The 15,404-nt window shown below is 73.2% G+C and overlaps 1 protein-coding gene and 1 long non-coding RNA gene across 2 annotated transcripts; one reads left to right on the forward strand and one right to left on the reverse strand.

The window, feature by feature from the left end:
* Positions 1-767: 767 nt before the first annotated feature.
* On the reverse strand, positions 768-10,814 carry UBTD1 (ubiquitin domain containing 1). The gene is made up of 3 exons (XM_075917763.1): positions 10,603-10,814; positions 2,156-2,383; positions 768-1,514 (listed from the first exon to the last, which is right to left on the reverse strand). Exons 1-3 carry the CDS (start codon positions 10,670-10,672, stop codon positions 1,129-1,131), a joined length of 684 nt encoding a protein of 227 aa, XP_075773878.1. The 5' UTR covers positions 10,673-10,814; the 3' UTR covers positions 768-1,128.
* A 199-nt stretch (positions 10,815-11,013) lies between these two features.
* LOC112547406 (uncharacterized) lies at positions 11,014-14,926 on the forward strand. Its single transcript, XR_012900084.1, has 4 exons — positions 11,014-11,289; positions 12,900-13,115; positions 14,232-14,280; positions 14,836-14,926. It is a non-coding gene; the product is annotated as an uncharacterized LOC112547406 (long non-coding RNA).
* Positions 14,927-15,404: the final 478 nt, after the last annotated feature.

Genomic DNA, 15,404 nt, shown 5'->3' on the forward strand with positions numbered 1-15,404 from the left:
GACGCAGCCCCTGCTGCCACATGGGGGCGCAGCTGGCACGGGACCCCCCCAGCAGGGGCCAAGCCAAGGCCAAAGGTGGGGGGCAGGGCCGGGGGCTTGGACTGGAGAAGGGACAAGCGCGGCCCTGGCAGGGCCTTCCTGACAACCACGGGCGGGCGGTGCCCACAGGGCACATCAAGTCCCCGGCCCCAGGGACATGGGCTGGGATGGGCAGAGGCGGTTGGACCCAGTGGCACCTAGGCACCAGGAGCAGGTGGGTGATGTCCCCGCGGGCAGCAGCGCCTGGGCCTACGCCCCCTCCCTGCACTGGCTCCTGTTCCCAGAGGGGCCCAGAGACTGGGGAGGGGGCTCAGCCAGCTGCAGAGGATGCAGAGCTCAGACAGGGGCCAGGCATGGCCCAGTTTAAGGGGGCAAGGAGCCAAGGGGGTGGGTGGAAGCTGCTGCCGGCTCCCTGCCAGGGAGGGGCCTTTCAGGGGCTACAACAGCAGCTAGGCAGTGTCCCAAGAAGGCAGCATAACCTAGCGGTTACAGCAGCAGAGTGGGCACCAGAATGCCTGCGGGAGTCCCAGCTCTGCTCCAGTGCCTGGCGAGTCTCTGTCCCTCAGTTTCCCCCTCTGGTGAGCTGGGAGAAGGATTGGCTACGAGGAGGGTGGGCAGCCCAGCTCCCGGGAAGCCACCGGCCAGGCTCGGATGGGGCAGCTGGGAGGAGCAGTGCTGGGGTACGTGCCAGGCCGTGCCCCAGCTGAGGGGAAAGCAGCAGGCCGGGGGGAAGGAAACGGCTTTATTGATAAATATGCAGAGTCCGGGAGAGCTGCCGGCCCCCTGGCCGTGCGGCGTGCGCAGGCCGCTCACCCAGGGGCCACGGGCACGCCCTGCACCCGCTGCGCCCACGGGAGCCGATTGGTCGCACACCTCTAAGCCACTTTATGCAAGTGTCCAAGCGCCAACAGGCCCCACCCCCTCCAGCAGGCCCCGCCCCCTCCAGCAGCCCCTCCCAAGAGACAGGCACCAGCCTCCTGCTGCGGTGCCCGTGAGCCCCCTTGCAGAGCAGAGGCAAGCGGGGTCCCGGGCCCTGGGCGCCCCACGTGCTGGTGCCGGGGGAGACCGCTCACCGGCTCCCGGGCCGGCTCAGTTCCTGGGCCCCAGCGGCGGGTTCACGATGACCTGGATGACAAAGTCCTTCTGGATCTTGGCCTCGTGCAGCCGGGTGCGGTCGGGCAGCAGCTTGCCGGAGAAGAACCAACGCTGCCAGCCCGGCTCGACGCCCTCCTGCGCCTGCAGCTGCTTCTTCAGCTGCCCCACGCTGTCAGCCATGCTGGCGCGCAGGCGCACGTCCCTGCCGGTGGAGAGCCGCACCTTGAGCGGGAACTCGTGGCGGGCGCCGGGCGCCGGCTCCGGGGGCTCCGTGCTCTCGTCGCCCCCCCGCTCCTGGATGAGGTTGGCCGGTGCCGCCAGGCAGTACACAGGCAGCTGGTAGCGGTTCCCCAGCTCGTCGTAGCACTCGCCCAGGGACCCTGCGGGCAGCCGGAGACGCCAGCTCAGGGGAGAGGGGAACGCACCCGAGCGGAGCACAGCACGGGCTGGGCCGACAGCATGGATCTCTCTGCCGGCGCCCTCACTCCTGCCCCACGGCCCTGCCGGTGCCCCTCACTCCCGCCCCACAGCCCGTCCCCCAGCCCTGCCGGTGCCCCTCACTCCCGCCCCACAGCCCGTCCCCCAGCCCTGCCGGTGCCCCTCACTCCCGCCCCACAGCCCGTCCCCCAGCCCTGCCGGTGCCCCTCCCCCCCAGCCCTGGCAGTGTCCCTCACTCCTGAACACCCAAATTCACCTCCTGAAGCTTTTCCCATGCCCTGCCCTGCCCCCAGGGCTCAGTGCCTGGGGGCAGGGGCAGAGCAGGGCGGGGAGCTGGGCTCTGGGGCAGACACAGCCCTGTGCTCTTCCCCTGAGAAACGCCAGAGCAGCGCCTTGGCCCCCCAGCACCCCCCCATTGCCAGCCCTCGGGCCCAGCGCAGCCGACGAGGCCCCAGAGCCCGGGTGGGACGAGCTGCTCCCCAGCCCCCAGCCCCTCCCTGAGCCTCTAGGAGCCTCACCCGGGGCAGGCACGTCCCCCTCCCTGCCCGGGGGTCCCAGTCCCCCTCCCGGGGTCCCAGCCTACCGTGGGGCAGGGTGATGCTGGCTCCGTCGAGGATGGCCTGGGCCAGCCCGTGGTCGCCGGCCTCCGCCGCGCAGGCAGCCGCCCTCAGGGCGTCCCAGATCTCCTTGCGGCCCTCGAAGGCGGGCGCCGTGTCCCAGAACTCGTCCCGCTTGCTGCGCAGCTGCCCGGCCGTCATGGGGTAGTCGCTCTTCCACCGGGGCCGCTCCTTGCGCAGGGACTCGTTGCGGCCTGGCAGGGAGGCAGGGCTCAGTGGGGCCCCCTCGGGGCCTGCTCCCCCCCGCCCGGGGCCCACAGAGCCGGCCTCCCCCCGCACACGCTGGGCCTGGTGTCCCGAGGCCAGCCCCACGCCCGGCTTGGGAGCAGGCCAGGGCAGAGCCCTCGCGCTAACCTGAGCGTACCCCCGCCGGGCAGGGCAGCAGGAGCAGGGGCCAGGCCTGGCCCTGTCCCCGCTGAGAGGCAGGGCCTGGTGGGGCTCTCACACCCTAGTGGGTCCCCGGGGTCGCCCTGCCCCACAAGCAGAGGTGGATTAAGGTTTTGTGGAGTGCTGGCCCAGAGCAAGTGGGGACCCGCCCCCTGGCCACCTCTGGCTTCACCTGCAGCCCCACCTATTTCAGCCCCTTTTAGGGGGGCAGGCCAGCCCGTTCCACCCAGGGTCCTGCCCCCCCCCCCCCGCATGCCACCCTGGCTGGGGGCACAGACTCCACCGGCTGTCCCTGCACTTCTGCCAGGGCTCCAGGCTGCTTGGGGGGGGGGGGGCCCTCGGGGCAGCAGGAGCTTGGAGGGGAGGGGGAAGGGGCTGCGTGTTGGGCATGGGGGAGCTGGCAGAGCCAGAGGGGCCAGGCTCGGCTGGTGGGAGCGGTGGCCCAGGGCTGCCAGCGTAGTGGCAGGGGGCAGGAAGATTCACCAGGGATCTGCCCAGCCCCTTGCAGGACACAGCCCCCACCCGCTAGCCAGCTCCTGCCGTGGGAGAGGCCTGGCCGGGGGCCCTGTGCCCTGGCTGGCAGGCAGCTCGAATCCCACCTCTGTGGCCACTGCGCCGTGGCCAGGGCGCTACCTATAGCGTAGGGAAGGAGCGGGCCGAAGCACGGGGATTACGGGCTGCCCCGCCCCCGGGACGGGCAGAGCAGACATGGGAGGTTTAGCCAGGACTGCCAGGGTCGTCTCCTCACTGCCCTGCGTGACTTGGAGCAAACCACCGCCCGTGCCTCAGTTTCCCCGTCTGTAGTTCAGGCTGGGTGCAGCGAGGGGGCTGGCAGCCGGCCTAGGGCAGAGGCACAGGGACAGGCAGGGCTCCCGAAAGCCGGGGAACGAGCCCGGACGCCGGCAGGGGCCCCAGGGATCGGGGCAGAGCTGGGACAGGCAGCGCCTGGCCCCGCACACGCTGCTCCCAAACGTGGCCCTTCAGATCCAGCCGGCAAGAGTGGGGAGAGCCCAGGGCAGGAATCCCGGCGTGGGGCACAGGGAAAGGCAGAGCTGAGGGCTGGGAGAGCCTGGCCCACCCTGGTGCTTTCAGCTGGCAGGGTGGTGCAGAGCAGGGCACCAGCCCAGGGCAGGCCCCGACCAGGGCTCCAGCACGGGGGGGGGGGGGGGGGGGGGAGATGGACACGCCCGACCTTCCCACCTGCACTCAAAGGCTGACCTGAGCCCAGATCACCCAGCCCTGCGCCCCCAGCGCCTCCCCGGCCTCCGAGGGCTGCAGCCAGCAGGCCCCGCCTCGGGAGAGCCCTGTGGGGGCTGACGCCCCTCTGAGCCGCTCGGTGCCGGCTCCCCCTGCCAGGCACATTGGGCTGGGGGCCAGGCCTTGCCTGCCCAGCCATGGAGCCCAGGGGCTGTGCCCCTGGCCGCTCCCTCCCACCCCAGAAGTGGCTGCATTTGACATGTGCTGGGCCCCTCCCAGCACCATGGAGTCCTCTGGGTCGCAGGGAGTCCTGCAGGCCCAGCCGGCGGCTGCTCCTTCTCGGGTGGGCTGGCGCGCAGGGGGGTGACAGCAGGCCCTAGCAGGGGGCCGGGCCGCCCTCCTCCTGCCCCCACCTGGCAGCTGCCAGGGCCTCTGGCAGGAAACCAGGACAGGCTGAGCCACTTCTCGCACTTGGGGCCAGGCCAACCGGATCCAGTGCGCTGGAGCTCGCCCTCCGCCCCAGGCCTGCCCTGCCTCCGCAGAGCCAGCCGGGAGAGCCGCAGCACTGCCCCCTCCCCCATGCTGCCCCAGCTGGGGGGCAGGGGATTGGCTCAGCCCCTGCCTGGCCCCTGCCTGGCCCCTGCACTGGCTGCTCTGAGGCCTGGAGGCAGGTACCCAGCGTGTGCAGAGACCCCCAGCAGGGAACCATGCCGCGCAGTGGCGGGAGGGGGCTCCGCACGGCCCGGGGATCCCGGCAAAGAGAGGTCAAGAGCCCTGGCGGGGCAATGCCAGGCGGGCAGCTCCCCCTGCAGCACCATTGCGCAGCACTGCCAACGGAGCAGCTGCTGCACCACCCCAGAGGTGGCTGCATTGCCAGCATGGGCAAGTGACACCCACAGAGCCCAGAAAGTGCTCCGGGCCCCTTCAGAGCAGCAACCTGTGGAACTCCCCGACGCAGGGCACCCCGACTGGTAGAGCAGGCACCTGGCTTAGGATGGCAGGAGGGGTAGGCCGCCCATCTGTCTGCAGGAGCACAGGGCAAACCCTGCCAGGCTCGAGCTGGAGTCCAGATGGGAGGGGCAGGAGCTGGCGCTTTCTAGGCGAGGGTGCCAGGCCAACAGCCACGGGTGCAGCTCTGCAGAGCGGCGCTGGCTTTCCCCTCGCCTGCCCGGGAGCGCCCCTGCGCCCAGATCCACCTTCACACTGCTCTGGGCACCCCGCCTGGCAGAGGGGAGAGCGCGAGCTCCTGCGCCCAGATCCACCTTCACACTGCTCTGGGCACCCCGCCTGGCAGAGGGGAGAGCGCGAGCTCCTGCGCCCAGATCCACCTTCACACTGCTCTGGGCACCCCGCCTGGCAGAGGGGAGAGCGCGAGCTCCTGCGCCCAGCCCCTTTACGGCGCATGGCAGCCGGCACCCTGCCCAGGACGGAGCGCAGTCTGAGCCGTCCCCGAGTCTGGAGGGAGACGTTTCAGGGACCCAAGCAACACGCGGGCACCACTGGCACCCCATTAGCGCTGCCACCAGAGCTGGGGCAGGCCCCCTTGGAGTGAAGGGAGCAGGAACTCCGGAGCCTCGCACCAACGCAGGGGAATCCCAGCCTGGACGCCGGGCGGGAAAGAGGGTGTGTGCCGGAGACCGTGGCACAGGCAGGCAGCCGAGAGCAGAGGCTGCTCCCAGGGCAGCTGGCTGGGCTGCCGGTTCCCTCCCCGGGCCTGCCAGCAGCAGTCTCTGAGCGCAGCCGCCGGGGGACGAGCCCCCTCGAACCGACCCCGGCGTGCAGCCCGGCTCCCGCTGCGCCTGTGCCGCAGGCCCTGAACGCCAAGCCCCCAGAGCTCTGGCCCCCAGGCCACAGCCGGAACTAGCGCCCGGCCCCCAGCGTTGCTCTGTGCCCTGCCGGAGCCCTTGGGCAGGAGAGCGCAAGGCTCCAGGCACGGAGGCCCCGCAGTAAAACCCGAGCCGTCAGCGTGGCCGGGAGCTGCTGGGCCAGGGGACGTGCAAGGAGACCCAGCCAGGCCAGCTGGCGCCCACAGCTGGAGCCTGCAGGCTTCTGGGGGGCGGGGGGGGGGGGGGGGCTGCGCACAGAGCCCCTGCACCGCCAGCTTTGGGCTGGAGCGGGGCTGAGCCCTGGCCAGTGGCGCCAGTGCCCTGGATGGCAGGGGGGAGGAGTCAGTCCAGCCCCGGAGGAAGGGCTCCCTCGGGCTCTGCTCTCCCGCACGGGGGGCTGGGGGCCTCCGAGGGGCCAGTCGCCTCAGCCCACTGCTCAGCTCCAGTCTGAAAATCCACTCGGGCCAGCAAGAGCACAGGCCTGGGGGAGCCGGGCGCCCAGCCCCCCGTCGCCCCCGCCCTAGGAGCGCGGCAGCGAGGGGTTCACGAAGCTCCGGGCCGGGCTGGGAGCTGGGTCCTGGGTCCCGGGCTGACTGGCGCCTGCGAGTGCCTGGGGAGCTGCCCGCTGCCGGGGGTGGGGGACATTGGCAGCACCACGGGGGAAAGGCGGCAGGAGCGCAGGCTGGGAGGGGCGCGGCAGGGAACCCGCTCACGCCTGCCACCAGCTGCGGGGAACCCAGCACTGGCCGCCCTGGCACCACTCTCAGGCTGGCGAGCAGCAGGCTGGGGGGCCAACGCTGCCGCCCTGTTCCTGTCTAGCTATGGGGCGCGACAGCACGGCCCCCCCGCAACCAAAGGCCCAGGCCCGCTGCCTGCCCAGGCAGGCCACAGAGCACCCACCGCCCGGCCAGTGGGCCACGCCAGGCCGCAGCGCCCTGAGCTTTGCCAGCTCCTCCCCCCGACAGGGAGCTCCCGGCGCAGGGCAGGGGCAGGGGCAGGCGTCAGGGCCCTGGCACGGCTGGCGCATGGGACGCACGGAGCCGCTTATCTCAGGTGTAATCGGCAGCCAGCCCGTGCAAGCCACCCCTCCCGCGGCTCCCAGGCACCGCGCCGCTGCCCAGGGCCACGTCACCACCACGGAAACGCAGCCACCGCGGCGCCCGCGCCCAGCACACCGGAGCCGGCTGAGCCTGCCGGGAACGGCGAGACACCGCAGCTCGTGCGCAGGCGGCCAGCACACCGAGTCAGACACCCCCGGCCCAGGGGGCTGAGGGCTCCGGGCCTCTTCTCCTGCCCAGCCCAGCCCCCCTGCCCCGCCATTCTCCGGGATCGCCGTAGGGCTGGGCCGGGCGGGCACCCGGCAGGGTGGGTATCTGGCTGGCTGCGAAGTGACTCAGCCTAGCGCAAACTATTTCCACTTGCACAGTCCTGACAGCACCACGGCTCCGAGGCTTCCAGCCACAGCACGCTGCCCTGGAGAAGGGCAGGTAACAAGGCTCTGGGGGGGGGGGGGGGGTGGACAAAGGGAGGGAGGCAGAGACAGCACCTGGCTGGGGGGCAGGGCCTGGGAGGGGCAGTTTCTGGCTGGGCAACATGAAGGGAACAGACTAAGCTGAGGGGGGGTAACCACGTCCCATCTGTGCTGGGCTGTATCCTGGAGGAGCAATAAACCCCCCTGTTCTACTGGCTGGCGGAGTCTGTTCTTGCTGCTATGGGGGTGCAGAATCGGGGGGTCCCCAACGCACCATCACCCCCCGCCAGCTCACCTGCGCCTACCAGCTGGCTTTCCGCCAGCCCACCTACCTGCACCTACCAGCCCACGTCCCACCTACCAGCCCTTCCCCCCCACCAGCCAAGGATCAGGGGGGCAGCCCAGGCGGCGGCTGTCAGACCCGCCCAGCCTCTCTGCCCTGACCCCGGGGGCTAGGTGCCGGCCGTGGCTTGCAGCCCCATATCGCTGGGGCAGGAAGGGCAGTTTCTGAGCACGGTCGGTCGGCCACCTGAAGGGGGACCCCAGTGGCGGGGCAGTGTCAGGGCAAAGCCAGGAGCTGCTGGGGCCCTGGCACCCCCAGTGCCACTGGCCAGCAAGGCTCGGGGTCGTCGCTGGCTCCGGGTGGAAGGGGTCAAAGGGGACGACTGGGGGGGGGTCTCACTCACCCACGCGCTGAACCCTCCCCTCTGAGCACTGAACCCCCTCCCCGTGCTCCCCCCGCAAGCGCTCGGGTGAGGAGGGCCCCTCCACAAGTGTGCGGGATTGCGGGGGGGAGCACGGGGAGGGGGTTCAGTAGGTTCCTGCTAACCTGTGCACTTGCGGGGGGGGTGCCCCAGAGCAGGAGACCGGGGTCAGTGGGGTCCAATTCACCTGAGTGCTTGCGGGGGGGGGGGCCCCGCTCACCTGTGCACTTGTGGGGGGGTCCGGGGCGGGGTGCCGGGGAAGGAGGGTCTGGGGGGTCCCGTACACCCACGCGCTTGCAGGGGGGTCCCGCTCACCTGCGTACTTGCAGGGCGGGTGCTGGGGGGGGCCGGGGGGTCCCGCTCACCTGCGTGCTTGCGGGGCGGGTGCTGGGGGGGGTCCCGCTCACCTGCGTGCTTGCGGGGCGGGTGCTGGGGGGGTCAAGGGGGTCCCGCTCACCTGCGTGCTTGCGGGAGGGGTGCTGGGGGGGGTCAGGGGGTCCCGCTCACCTGCGTGCTTGCGGGGTGGGTGCTGGGGGGGTCCCGCTCACCTGCGTGCTTGCGGGGCGGGTGCTGGGGGGGTCCCGCTCACCTGCGTGCTTGCGGGGCGGGTGCTGGGGGGGTCCCGCTCACCTGCGTGCTTGCGGGGCGGGTGCTGGGGGGGTCCCGCTCACCTGCGTGCTTGCGGGGCGGGTGCTGGGGGGGGGTCAGGGGGTCCCGCTCACCTGCGTGCTTGCGGGGCGGGTGCTGGGGGGGTCATGGGGGTCCCGCTCACCTGCGTGCTTGCGGGAGGGGTGCCAGGGAGAGGGGTGTCAGGGGAGGGTCCCACTCACCCGCACGCCTGTGGGGGGGTGCTGGGGAGGGGTCCCACTCTCCTGCGTGCTTGGCAGGGGGGCCCCCGCTCACCTGTGCACTTGTGGCGGGGGTCCGGGGCAGGGTGCCAGGGTGGGGGGTTGGAGGGGTCCCACTCACCCGTGTGCTTGAGGGAGGAACCTGGGGAGGCCCCGCGCACCCACACCCTTGCAGGGGGGGCCCAGGGCAGGAGGGTGCCAGGGAGGTCCAGGGAGGCCCGCTCACCTGCACCCTTGAGGGGGAGCCCGCTCACCTGCGCGCTTGCGGGGGGGGCCCGGGGCGGGGGGGTGCCGGGGGGTCCCACTCACCTGCGCGCTTGCGGGGGGGGGGCCCGGGGTGGGGGGGTGCCAGGGGGTCCCACTCACCTGCGCGCTTGCGGGGGGGGGGGCCCGGGGTGGGGGGGTGCCGGGGGGTCCCACTCACCTGCGCGCTTGCGGGGAGGGCCCGGGGCGGGGGGGCCCGGGGGGTCCCACTCACCTGCGCGCTTGCGGGGAGGGCCCGGGGTGGGGGGGTGCCGGGGGGTCCCACTCACCTGCGCGCTGGCGGGGGGGGCCCGGGGCGGGGGGGTCCGGGGGATCCCACTCACCTGCGCGCTGGCGGGGGGGGCCCGGGGCGGGGGGGCCCGGGGGGTCCCACTCACCTGCGCGCTTGCGGGGGGGGCCCGGGGCGGGGGGGTCCGGGGGATCCCACTCACCTGCGCGCTGGCGGGGGGGGCCCGGGGCGGGGGGGTCCGGGGGGGTCCCACTCACCTGCGCGCTTGCGGGGGGGCGCCGGGGGGGTCCCACTCACCTGCGCGCTTGCGGGGGGGGCCCGGGGCGGGGGGGTCCGGGGGATCCCACTCACCTGCGCGCTTGCGGGGGGGGCCCGGGGCGGGGGGGTCCGGGGGATCCCACTCACCTGCGCGCTTGCGGGGGGGCCCCGGGGCGGGGGGGTCCGGGGGATCCCACTCACCTGCGCGCTGGCGGGGGGGGCCCGGGGCGGGGGGGTCCGGGGGATCCCACTCACCTGCGCGCTTGCGGGGGGGGCCCGGGGCGGGGGGGCCCAGGGGGTCCCACTCACCTGCGCGCTTGCGGGGGGGGGGCCCGGGGTGCGGGGGTGCCAGGAGGGTCCGGGGGGGTCCCACTCACCTGCGCGCTTGCGGGGGGGGCCCGGGGTGGGGGGGTGCCGGGGGGTCCCACTCACCTGCGCGCTTGCGGGGGGGGCCCGGGGCGGGGGGGCCCGGGGGGGTCCCACTCACCTGCGCGCTTGCGGGGGGGGCCCGGGGTGGGGGGGTGCCGGGGTGCCGGGGGGTCCCACTCACCTGCGCGCTTGCGGGGGGGGCCCGGGGGGTCCCACTCACCTGCGCGCTTGCGGGGGGGCCCGGGGGGTCCCACTCACCTGCGCGCTTGCGGGGGGGCCCGGAGGGTCCCACTCACCTGCGCGCTTGCGGGGGGGGCCCGGGGCGGGGGGGTCCGGGGGGGTCCCACTCACCTGCGCGCTTGCGGGGGGGGCCCGGGGCGGGGGGTTCCGGGGGATCCCACTCACCTGCGCGCTTGCGGGGGGGCCCGGGGGGTCCCACTCACCTGCACGCTTGCGGGGGGGCCCGGAGGGTCCCACTCACCTGCGCGCTTGCGGGGGGGGCCCGGGGCGGGGGGGTCCGGGGGGGTCCCACTCACCTGCGCGCTTGCGGGGGGGCCCGGGGCGGGGGGGGCCCGGGGGATCCCACTCACCTGCGCGCTTGCGGGGGGGGCCCGGGGTGGGGGGGAGCCGGGGGGTCCCACTCACCTGCGCGCTTGCGGGGGGGGCCCGGGGCGGGGGGGCCGGGGGGTCCCACTCACCTGCGCGCTTGCGGGGGGGCCCGGGGCGGGGGGGGCCCGGGGGATCCCACTCACCTGCGCGCTTGCGGGGGGGGCCCGGGGTGGGGGGGAGCCGGGGGGTCCCACTCACCTGCGCGCTTGCGGGGGGGGCCCGGGGCGGGGGGGCCGGGGGGTCCCACTCACCTGCGCGCTTGCGGGGGGGGCCCGGGGCGGGGGGGCGCTCCCCGCGCGGCCGCCCTACGCAGCTGCCCATGGCGGAGGCCCGGCCCGGCGGCCCCGACGTCCCGCGCGGCTCCTGCCGGGGCTGCCGGCCCGGGACCGGCTCTGGCCCGGGGAGCCCGCGGGCCGCTCCGCCCTCCCAGGAGCACGTGACCGAGGGCCGCAGCCCCACCCCGACGGCCGGGCCAATGGGAGTGCGGGGGCGGGGCTGCCTGTGGCCCCGCCTCCGGGCAGAGCCAATGGGAGCGGGAGGTGGGGGAGGCTCGGTGTGGCCCGGCCCCGCCCCCAGGTCCCGCTCCGGGCTGAGCACGGAAGGAGGGGTCTGACCCCCCTTTACTCTTGGCCCCGCCCACTCTGTGAGCCCCTCCCTGTGGAAATCGCCGGCCCCGCCCTTCAGCGAAGCTCCTCCTCCAGGAACTGATCCCGCCCCTCCGCGCAGGCGCACTGACAGGTGCCTAGGCCCACGCCGCCGTTTGTCACGTGACTCGCTTTGCCCCGCCTATCCAACGTGGGGGGGGGGGGGTCGCGCCCTGGCGCGCATGCGTCCGCCCCCTGCTCCAGAGCGCATCATGGCGGCGGGCGGCGCCCTGCGGGGCTGCGTGAGGGACTTCGTGAGCGGGCAGGACGGGCGGGCGGCCGAGGTGGCGGCAGGTACCGGCCGGGGGGGGGCGGGGTGCGCCCTTGGGGCTTCGTGCGGCCTGTGGGGGGGGGGACCCTGCTGCGTGGGGGGGGGGTGAGGCCCCTGTGGGGGGCGGGGCTCTGCCGGCCCCGGGGCGCTCTGCTGCGTGGGGGGGGCGGTGAGACCCCTGTGGGGGGCGGGGCTCTGCCGGCCCCGGGGCGCTGTGCTGCGTGGGGGGGGCGGTGAGACCCCTGTGGGGGGCGGGGCTCTGCCGGCCCCGGGGCGCTGTGCTGCGTGGGGGGGGCGGTGAGACCCCTGTGGGGGGCGGGGCTCTGCCGGCCCCGGGGCGCTGTGCTGCGTGGGGGGGGCGGTGAGACCCCTGTGGGGGGCGGGGCTCTGCCGGCCCCGGGGCGCTCTGCTGCGTGGGGGGGGCGGTGAGACCCCTGTGGGGGGCGGGGCTCTGCCGGCCCCGGGGCGCTCTGCTGCGTGGGGGGGGGCGGTGAGGCCCCTGTGGGGGGCGGGGCTCTGCCGGCCCCGGGGCGCTCTGCTGCGTGGGGGGGGCGGTGAGGCCCCTGTGGGGGGCGGGGCTCTGCCGGCCCCGGGGCGCTCTGCTGCGTTGGGGGGGCGGTGAGACCCCTGTGGGGGGCGGGGCTCTGCCGGCCCCGGGGGCGCTCTGCTGCGTGGGGGGGGGCGGTGAGACCCCTGTGGGGGGCGGGGCTCTGCCTGCCTGCCCTGGGGGCACTCTGCTGCATGGGGGGGCGGTGAGGCCCCTGTGGGGGGCGGGGCTCTGCCGGCCCCGGGGGCGCTGTGCTGCATGGGGGGGGCGGTGAGGCCCCTGTGGGGGGCGGGGCTCTGCCGGCCCCGGGGCGCTCTGCTGTGTGGGGGGGGCGGTGAGGCCCCTGTGGGGGGCGGGGCTCTGCCTGCCCCGGGGGCGCTGTGCTGCATGGGGGGGCGGTGAGGCCCCTGTGGGGGGCTGGTCTCTGCCTGCCCCGGGGGCGCTGTGCTGCGTGGGGGGGGTTGAGGCCCCTGTGGGGTGCTGGTCTCTGCCGGCCCCGGGTCGCTCTGCTGCGTGGTGGGGGGGCGGTGAGGCCCCGCTGTGCCCGGCTCCAGGGAGGCCTGGGCGGCGCTGCTGTGTCCAAGGTGGGTGCCGTGCTGAGGAGGGGCGGGCGGGTGAGAGTCCAGCGAGCAGAGCTGGGAAAAGCCCAGCGAAGAGTAGCCCAGGGGAGCGGAGCGGGGCCTGGACCAGCCTGCCACTCTGCTTGGTTGCCAGTGGGATGGGGACGGGGCTGAGCAGCGAGCTGGGAAGCAGCAGTCAGCGCGGGGGTAAGTGACATGCAAGGTGATGCATGTGGGAAGGCGCAGTGTGACCTGCTCACACTCTGAAATCCGTCATGCTCCCGAGTGCGGTGCCCATCCCTGGCACACGCCGGCCAGGATGGAGCGGAGCTGAAAGCGATTAGAGGGGTGGAAGTAGACCTGAGCCTGGCGTGCGCTGGGTTTAGGGTGGAGGCCAATGAGCAGAGCGCGATGGCCCAGAGAGGGCGAAGCATGCACGTCATCCGCCCTCAGCAGAACGGAAAGGCGGTGCAGCATGCCCCGGTTAGACGACAGCAGATTAACCTTTGACACCCGCGGGCTGCAGAGTATTGCTGATGCTGAAAGCGTCCCGGGGAACCGTGCAGTGCGCTGCATCCCCCGGCGTGTGCTCACCACTCTCTGCCTGCTGCCTGCTACCCGCTCCGCAAAAGGGCTGTCTCCGGGACAGGCGAGCGCAGACACTGCCTCGGTCGCCCAGGAGCGGAGCAGATGCTGTAGCCTCAGAACAGAGCAGAAAGCGCAGGGCGAGCGTCAGTAACGGGTGGGTTAAGCCGTTCCTGTTTGTGCGGCAGCAGCCCTCTCTCAGGTGCTCTTGGCAAGCTTGTCGCGGCTCGGGGGCGTGCTCTTGGTGGCCTGGCCGACACTTCTTTTACATTTGCAATGTTCCATCTTTCCTCCTTGGCGCGTCTGATGCAGCTTCAGCGCTCCCCTGGCCGTGCTATTCCATTTCTGCTTTCCCCCACGGCACCTGCTGCTGCTCCCCTTCCAGGCTCGTCTAGCTCCTCCGGCCCAGTCACTTCTGGCCTTCACCCCCTCCCCATAGCTGTGCTGATGCGCCTCAGTCCTGAATTGGCCTGCGCTGGACGATCTGTAAGGGGTGCAGCGGTAGGATGGGTGCCTTCCTCAGTTTCCCCTTTCTCCCACCCACGAAGGAGCCTCGTTTTGCAATGCCTGGTACAAAGCCTGTAACCGGTTCGCATCCATCGGTGTGGTCATTCCCAGAAGCCTATTCCCCCAGTACAGGGCAGCGTTGGCCAGGCCTCTCTCCGGGCACATCCCAGCCCGACAGGCCCTTGGGCTGCTGAGCTGGGGCCACTCTCCAGGTCTCCCTGCGTGAGTCCTGTGACCCCTGGGTGGTCATGTAGGGTCGCACTGGTCCTACACCTGCCCAGGTAGGCCCCCCCCCAACCTTGTGCTTCTGGGCTCAGTTCCTCTGCACACGCTGGTTCTTCCCCTTTTCCTCAGGGTCCTGCCCCAGGGAAACTGAGGCACCAGTCGGTGCCATGGCCTTCCCGGGCTGCTGGAAATGGAACCCACGAGTCCTGCCGCTGTCTCACCCTGGCCGCTTCTGAGCGAAGGTGGTCCCCAAATGCTCTGGATGCCAGGGCTGGGCTTTCTGCTGACGGCAGCCGGCCCAGGGCCACAGGCAGGGTCTGAATGGCTCCCCCCTTGCCCACTGGGGCAGTCGGAGGGACCTCAGGCCCACGTGTGGCACCGAGTTACACTGCAGCAGGCCATGCAAAGGCTTTCAAACCCCGCCCCAGCCCCTGCCAGGCTCCGCTGTGTGCCCCGTTCCCCCCCATGCCATCAGCTCAGCCTGCCCCTCCTCTGGGGCCCTGCGATCTGCCTGGCTCATCGCTTGTCTCTCATTTCCTAGGGGTGAAGGCAGGAACCTGGACCATCTTGGAGACCGTGGAAGCCCTGGGGTGAGAGGAACCTGCCAGTGTTCTCCCTCCTCTGCCTCGGCATGGGAGAGGCGGGCTCCCCTCGGGAGTGGGCGTGCTAGAGGCAGCTGTTCCCCTGGGCTGCTGTGCCCTGGTGCTGACTTGGTACCATGCGTCGCCCCATGGGGGATGAGCAGGGCGCGGCCTCCGGCCCCTGCACACCCGAGGAGAAGAAATTGTGGGAGCCCAGACCGAGCCGGGAGCCAGAGGGGCTGCGTCGTGGCCCTGGCTCCGGAGCGCTCCCTGCTGGCGGGGTGCGCTTGAGGAAGGGGCTTCGTTTCAGGGCACTGCTCCCCCCTCAGTGCCTGTGGCCAGTCGGAGCTGAGAGCCGAGGTGCGCGTGCCTAGCGGGTTGGGGTCTCTCTGTTGGGGGGCTCGGTAGCACCGTACCCCAGAGAGATGGGGGAGCGAAATGCCCGAGGGGGGAGTGGGCCACGGAGCAGTCGTGCCTGTTGCTGGCCCCTGCTGGGACGGCTCTTCTCCCCGTGAGGCGTGCACGCTGGCGGGGCTCTGCTCACCTTTCTGCACCCTCCCCCAGGTCCTGCCTTGAGGACACAGACCCTGGGACGCGAGGGCGAGGCCTCCAGCTGCTGTCCCAGGTCCTGCTCCAGTGTCACTCCGTGCTCCGAGAGGAGGAAGGTGGGGGATGGGCCTGCCCCAGGCTGCCGTCCTCGCGTGGCGTCACTGCGGTCCTTGCCGGGGAGCGAGTGCAGCTCCGTGCACACACTGCTCTAGTAGCTGGGCTGCTCTCATCCACGTCGGCCTGGCCCGGCCGTAGCACAGCCCTCGCCTGGGGGCGCTCCATGCTTCCGCGGGGCGCAGCACAGGCCGGGGCAGCCTGGCAGGAGTAGCAGGGGACGGGCCCGAGGGGGAAGTGCAGGCCAGGGACGGCCCGGGGTACTGGGGGGCTGACACCGGCGGGGGGGAGGGGCCCGAGGGGGAAGTGCAGGCCAGGGACGGCCCGGGGTACTGGGGGGCTGACACCAGCAGGAGGGGAGGGGCCCGAGGGGGAAGTGCAGGCCAGGGACGGCCCGGGGTACTGGGGGGCTGACACCGGCGGGGGGGAGGGGCCCGAGGGGGAAGTGCAGGCCGGGGACGGCCCGGGGT

The sequence above is a fragment of the Pelodiscus sinensis genome, unplaced genomic scaffold (assembly GCF_049634645.1).
Source record: "Pelodiscus sinensis isolate JC-2024 unplaced genomic scaffold, ASM4963464v1 ctg192, whole genome shotgun sequence".
Taxonomy (NCBI): Eukaryota; Metazoa; Chordata; order Testudines; family Trionychidae; genus Pelodiscus; species Pelodiscus sinensis.